The sequence below is a fragment of the Canis lupus genome, chromosome 9 (assembly GCF_011100685.1).
Source record: "Canis lupus familiaris isolate Mischka breed German Shepherd chromosome 9, alternate assembly UU_Cfam_GSD_1.0, whole genome shotgun sequence".
NCBI classification, from domain to species: domain Eukaryota; kingdom Metazoa; phylum Chordata; class Mammalia; order Carnivora; family Canidae; genus Canis; species Canis lupus.
The window spans coordinates 47,394,642-47,401,560 of NC_049230.1; the positions used below are offsets into that span (position 1 = coordinate 47,394,642).

At 49.5% G+C, this 6,919-nt stretch overlaps 1 protein-coding gene across 1 annotated transcript in view; it reads right to left on the minus strand.

Moving 5' to 3' along the window:
- The window catches only part of TRPV1 (transient receptor potential cation channel subfamily V member 1), a 28,360-nt gene extending 22,760 nt beyond the window's left edge, over positions 1-5,600 (minus strand). Inside the window, exons 1-6 of the mRNA NM_001003970.1 lie at positions 5,317-5,600; positions 4,081-4,247; positions 3,853-4,005; positions 3,230-3,370; positions 2,784-3,082; positions 2,062-2,241 (exon numbers count right to left, since the gene is read on the minus strand). Of these exons, the coding sequence (NP_001003970.1) occupies positions 2,062-2,241; positions 2,784-3,082; positions 3,230-3,370; positions 3,853-4,005; positions 4,081-4,247; positions 5,317-5,600 (1,224 nt within the window). The remainder of the gene's footprint in view (positions 1-2,061; positions 2,242-2,783; positions 3,083-3,229; positions 3,371-3,852; positions 4,006-4,080; positions 4,248-5,316) is intronic.
- Positions 5,601-6,919: the final 1,319 nt, after the last annotated feature.

The window sequence follows — 6,919 nt, forward strand, 5'->3', positions numbered from 1 at the left end:
ATTGGCAAAGAAGAAGTCAAACTCTCCCTCTTCGCCGATGACATGATACTCTACATAGAAAACCCAAAAGTCTCCACCCCAAGATTGCTAGAACTCATACAGCAATTTGGTAGCGTGGCAGGATACAAAATCAATGCCCAGAAGTCAGTGGCATTTCTATACACTAACAATGAGACTGAAGAAAGAGAAATTAAGGAGTCAATCCCATTTACAATTGCACCCAAAAGCATAAGATACCTAGGAATAAACCTCACCAAAGATGTAAAGGATCTATACCCTCAAAACTATAGAACACTTCTGAAAGAAATTGAGGAAGACACAAAGAGATGGAAAAATATTCCATGCTCATGGATTGGCAGAATTAATATTGTGAAAATGTCAATGTTACCCAGGGCAATATACACGTTTAATGCAATCCCTATCAAAATACCATGGACTTTCTTCAGAGAGTTAGAACAAATTATTTTAAGATTTGTGTGGAATCAGAAAAGACCCCGAATAGCCAGGGGAATTTTAAAAAAGAAAACCATATCTGGGGGCATCACAATGCCAGATTTCAGGTTGTACTACAAAGCTGTGGTCATCAAGACAGTGTGGTACTGGCACAAAAACAGACACATAGATCAGTGGAACAGAATAGAGAATCCAGAAGTGGACCCTGAACTTTATGGGCAACTAATATTCGATAAAGGAGGAAAGACTATCCACTGGAAGAAAGACAGTCTCTTCAATAAATGGTGCTGGGAAAATTGGACATCCACATGCAGAAGAATGAAACTAGACCACTCTCTTTCACCATACACAAAGATACACAAAGATAAACTCAAAATGGATGAAAGATCTAAATGTGAGACAAGATTCCATCAAAATCCTAGAGAAGAACACAGGCAACACCCTTTTTGAACTCGGCCATAGTAACTTCTTGCAAGATACATCCACGAAGGCAAAAGAAACAAAAGCAAAAATGAACTATTGGGACTTCATCAAGATAAGAAGCTTTTGCACAGCAAAGGATACAGTCAACAAAACTCAAAGACAACCTACAGAATGGGAGAAGATATTTGCAAATGACATATCAGATAAAGGGCTAGTTTCCAAGATCTATAAAGAACTTATTAAACTCAACACCAAAGAAACAAACAATCCAATCATGAAATGGGCAAAAGACATGAACAGAAATCTCACAGAAGAAGACATAGACATGGCCAACATGCACATGAGAAAATGCTCTGCATCACTTGCCATCAGGGAAATACAAATCAAAACCACAATGAGATACCACCTCACACCAGTGAGAATGGGAAAAATTAACAAGGCAGGAAACAACAAATGTTGGAGAGGATGTGGAGAAAAGGGAACCCTCTTACACTGTTGGTGGGAATGTGAACTGGTGCAGCCACTCTGGAAAACTGTGTGGAGGTTCCTCAAACAGTTAAAAATATACCTGCCCTACGACCCAGCAATTGCACTGTTGGGGATTTACCCCAAAGATACAAATGCAATGAAACGCTGGGACACCTGCACCCCGATGTTTCTAGCAGCAATGGCCACGATAGCCAAACTGTGGAAGGAGCCTCGGTGTCCAACGAAAGATGAATGGATAAAGAAGATGTGGTTTATGTATACAATGGAATATTACTCAGCTATTAGAAATGACAAATACCCACCATTTGCTTCAACGTGGATGGAACTGGAGGGTATTATGCTGAGTGAAGTAAGTCAGTCGGAGAAGGACAAACATTATATGTTCTCATTCATTTGGGGAATATAAATAATAGTGAAAGGGAAAATAAGGGAAGGGAGAAGAAATGTGTGGGAAATATCAGAAAGGGAGACAGAACATAAAGACTGCTAACTCTGGGAAACGAACTAGGGGTGGTAGAAGGGGAGGAGGGCGGGGGGTGGGAGTGAATGGGTGACGGGCACTGGGTGTTATTCTGTATGTTAGTAAATTGAACACCAATAAAAAAAAAATAATAAAAAAAAAAAGCTAGGGTAGGGGACTGGGGCAGAGTGAGGCCAGAAGCCCACCTTACCCGGGCCCCGCCCTGGCGCACTCACCGGGGTCTCACTGCTGCTGTAGGCAATCACCTCCAGCACTGAGTTCTTCTCACAAGTGTCAATGCAGGACAGGTCATAGAGCGACGAGTGCACGGGCCCGTACGCCCATTCAGTGAACTTCCTGGACAGATGCCTGCACTCAGGCTCTTGGATCTCTCTCTGGAGAATATAGGCCAAGACCTACCATGGGGATACAAAAGCCTGTAAGAGACCAGCCAGCAAGCAGCCCCACCACAGGTACATCCCCACTACGCCACCAGTTCTGCCTCAACAATAAGTCTGCTTCCTAGCTCAGAGACTCAGCTTAGCCCCAGGAGAGCCCTCACTTCTATCCATCAGCCTCCTGACCAACTTGCCCCCTGCCTCAGACCTCAACTACAGCCATATCAGATCCATCATCACCTGATCACACCTGCTCACAGCCACTTCACCCTTGGCTCAAGCCACCCCCGCACCCAGGTGCCAGCACCCCACCCCCACTCTGTCTGGTTGGTGCTGTTCAGATGTGAAAGTCAGAAATAGTCAGGTGTGGTGCTGACTTCCACTCAGCATTTCACAGTTCCTCTGGCTACCCTACTAGCCCCTGTCCTACACCTTCTGGCAAGTGTCACAGAAGGAGGGCTCTGCAGGGTGGTGATATCAGGTGGCAGCAAGGCAGGCAGTCCTCTCCATGGCACCCTCAAAAGTTGCACCCCTAGCTCAGGCAAGACGCCTCCCCCTACCCCAATTTTCCCACTCCTGGCTGCCAGAGCCAGTGGCGTCAGCCCCTTCTTGTTGGTGAGCCCCTCCAGCTTCAGTGTAGGGTGGAGCTTGGCGCCCAGGATGAGAATCTCATTGTACATGCTCGTCACAAACTTGGTATTGTCAGCTGTGTTGTCGGCCACCTCTACCAGTGCGTGCAGCACGGTGTTACCCACGGAGTCCCTGGCGCTGATGTCTGCAGGTTGCCAAGAGTTCTGCAGCAGGAACTTCACAATGCCCAGCTGGTTGGTACATGCAGCCAAGGACAGGGGCAGCTCACCTGCGGCCAACACAGGCATAGGATGGGCCTCACGAATAGTTGAGTTTGGTCCCTGGACCACCCAGCCTCCAAATCCCTCTGTCTCCACCCTAAACCTCCCCTTAGTGATTGTCAAAAAGCCAAGCATCTACCACATGGTCTCCCTACCAAAGTAGAAGCCAGGCCGCCCTTTGGTTTTCTTAAAGAAGTCCCCATTGGCTGCAGCCTGGACGTCTGCCCCGTTCTCCACCAGGAGGGTCACGAGCGCCATGTTCCGCCTCTCAATGGCAATATGCAGGGCTGTCTGGCCTGTGGAGGATGGGTGCTATTGCTTTGTACTCACAGTCCTGTGCTTGGACAGGTGCAGGGGCAAGACTGGGGCAGAAAGTGCCAGAAGACTCCCCTGCACAAGAGGAGAGCAGGCCAGAATGCCCAAAGGGGGCCCAAGGAGTCCCTGAGGTAGGAGTAGAAATCCCCAAGGGAACAACAGACTGGGAACTGGAGTAGTCAAAACTGCCCAAGGTCAAGGAACAGTAGCAGAGAGAGTAGCCATGGCTTCCAGAGGCAAAGAACACCAAGTCCACAGAGAGGAGGATGGGACCAGGATGTATATGAAGAGAAACCAAGTCCAGCAGGTGGGGGAGGCAAGGACCCCCTGGGACCAGGAGATGCCATCTCAGTGGCTGGTCCAGGGAGCAAGGAGCTGAGAGACTCGCCTAGGCATGACAATGCCTCCTGGCTCCAGGCATGCTTGCGGACAGAGCCATGCCAGACCCTGTCCTCGTCCTCACCCTTGTAGTAGCTGTCTGTGTAGCTGGCGTTGACCAACTCCTTTAGGCTGTCCGTCTGACGGGCAATCTCCAGGAGCAGGGGGATGGTGTCATTCTGCCCATCATGCAGGTTGAGCATGGCTTTCAGCAGACAGGTCTTCCCTGTCTCTGGGTCTGCAAGACAAAGTGAGGGTCAGAGCAGGGCATAGCAGCGGGGCCTCTCCCAGGAATCTGGCCTTCCAGGGCTACCTTTGAACTCGCTGTCCATGAGGTGCTTCTTGCTCTTCTGCAGGAAGAGCAGCAGGCTCTGCAGCTCCTCACAGTTATTCTGAGCGACAGCCTCAAATATCTTCCTGCGATCATAGAGCTTGAGGCTCTTCTCAGATCCAGCAGTCACAGAGTCCTGGGACGGCTGCCTATGGGCCAGAAAATACCTTCATCCAACTATTCTGATGTGCCTTCAGAGCTTGTCGGGGAGCATGACTAAAAGCCAGGGCAAACTAAAAGGGGAAAAAACATGATACAAAACCCATCCCTTAGTCTAGGTGACTGTCCAGGAAACTGATATAATAAGAAACCGTGAGGTATATGTGCCCTCATTCTGTCCCCACTCTGTCTATAGGCACCATCTAGAAAGTCTCTCCTGCCACTGCTTCCTCTCCTACCCAAGCCACTCACTTTTCTGCTTGCTTAGGAGCTGGGGCTCTGGAGGCAGTGGCCTGGAGGGGGCTGGAGGCAGGGGTTGCAAAGGTTTGGATAGCCCCTGACAAGTGAAAAAGTGTCCCCACACTACCCAGAGGTTAGCCAGTCTATGCACCCTCCCTGACCTGCCTTGGTAGAGGCCAAAGAGCTGGTGGGCTCCTCACTAGAACTGTTCTGCACCTTCTCTCTAAAAGCCTCCTGGTGGGCACCTGATGGCTTGGTCAGTTAAGCATCTGCCTTCAGCTCAGGCCATGATCCCAGGGTCCTAGGATCAAGTCCTGCATTGGGCTCCCTGCTCAGTGGGGAGTCTGCCTCTCCCTCTACCCCTCTCCCTCTACCTCTCTCTCTCTCTTTCTCTCTCTCTCATGCTCACTCTTGCTCTCTTAAATAAATAAATAAATAAATAAATAAATAAATAAATAAATAAATAAAACAAAAATCTAAACATCTTTTAAAAAAATAAATAAAAGCCTCCTGGCTTTGAGCTTTTTAACTTACAGACTAAGTGTTTAGGGCTGGTGAGCATTCAAGGCCTGGACAGCTAGAGATCAGCCTACATCTAAGATCAGCATATATGCCAGCATCCATGACCATGTGTCCCCAAACTCCTATGAGTGCAGATGCTGGACCACATGATTGCTGAAGGCTCCCCAGCTCCCTGGTTCTATGACCTACAGCTTAAAATCTAGAGCACCATGTGGTATTTCCATAGCTGGGGCCTCAGCCAGGTGAGCCAGTTTGGCTCCTGGTGAGGAAGGGGCCGAGGTTCCAGATACAGCTTACCTGGCACAGGTGGGGCCGTCCTCATGTTTCGGGATCATGACAACAGGACTGACTGTGATGGCTGGGCAAGAGGCTAGCTGGCCTTCTTCATAAGAGCAATCCATAGAAGCCTCCTCTGAGTCACACTTTCCAAAAAGTCGGCTGCGGCTCTTAGCCGTAGGGAAGATGTGGGGCTTGGCTGGAACTGGCCTGGAATTAGGGTCTCCATCCAGGGGGTCTAAGCAGGAGTCCTCTTGGGGCGGGTCCTCAGACCCCCCTGAATCGGAGCTTCCCCAGTTCTTCATCCTTGCCAGATCCTTTGTGGCCAAAGAGGCAGCCTGCAGGCAGCCACCAAGATCAGGTTTGTTCCCAGCTTGAGGACTACATGACTCTAGTCCTCATTTGCCCCCATTGCTTTTACAAGGAGAAGCCCCTGTGAAGCAGCCCCAGAGGTCAAACAGCTATTGGCACTAACCCCCCCAGAAATGAAGCTTCCAGAGGTGCTGTACTTTCTAGCTCAGAGCCCCAGGGGTGAGCAGGCCTAGCAGCCCCACAGGCATTGGGATCAGGAGTGATGGGTCCCCCAACCTGGAGCCATCAGGCTCTGAAGGACTTGAATGTACTCTCTCCTCTCTGGGTTTCAGGTGCCTCATCTGCAAAGTAGGATGATAACCATGGCTCTGCCTCCCTCCAAGATCAGAGTAAGGGGGGCAATGGAAGAGCTGTCACTGACTGTGCACTCTGGGGAGAAGTCTGTGATGAGAATGGCTCAACCCTAAAGAGCAAGGCAGGCTGTGTATCTACAGACAAGAAGGCAGCAGAGACCGGCACACTCCCACTCCTCTGCAATGGCCTCCTGTGCCCTGTGTCCCGTCACCAGCCATGTGCTCAGCTGCCTGTGCTGTTCAACCTGGTGGCTATAACTGCTGAGTCTGTAGGAGATTTTTTGTACTTTTAGTCATTTTTGTGAAATTAGCATATTTCAAGCCTCCTTGAACTTTTAAACTTTAAGTGATTCAGGGCTGGTTCAGGCCTTCTAGGTCTGAACATGTGGAGTTCGGGTGGCAGCTCATACCAGCACATACGGCCATGAACTAGTTTTGATACTGTTTCCCACTCCCTTCCTAACTTCCTCTCCCACTCTTCCCTCCATCCAGTGGGGCATCCCCTCTCTCTAGTACCCAAGGCTGTCCCGCATCTCAGAGGCCTTTGCTCCTGCAGTACCTCCTCTTGGGGCCCAACAAATCTCCAAGCTCTGCACTGCCCATGCTCCCAACCCCTCCTGAGTGGCCTGAGTTGATTGCCCTTCATCCTTCAGGGTTCTCTTTGCACCATCCATTATGCAGTCTAGCAATTTTATCCAGCACTGACGTATCCATACCCAGCGACCTCCTGAGCAGGGAGCTTTCTTGATCCCCCTCTTGATGGAAAAAAAAAAAAAAAAAAGTTGTGCTGGTCACTGTGGGGGACAGGAAAGAGATTACATACAGACCTTTTTTTTTATTCCCATTTGCATAGGAAGTAAGCGAGATTCATGTTCCAGCAGTGGCTAGATTCCAGAAAATGCCACTGAAGGAATGGGAGGCGCCCCAAGACCTGCATTTTCAAGTGTACATTCAGGCAG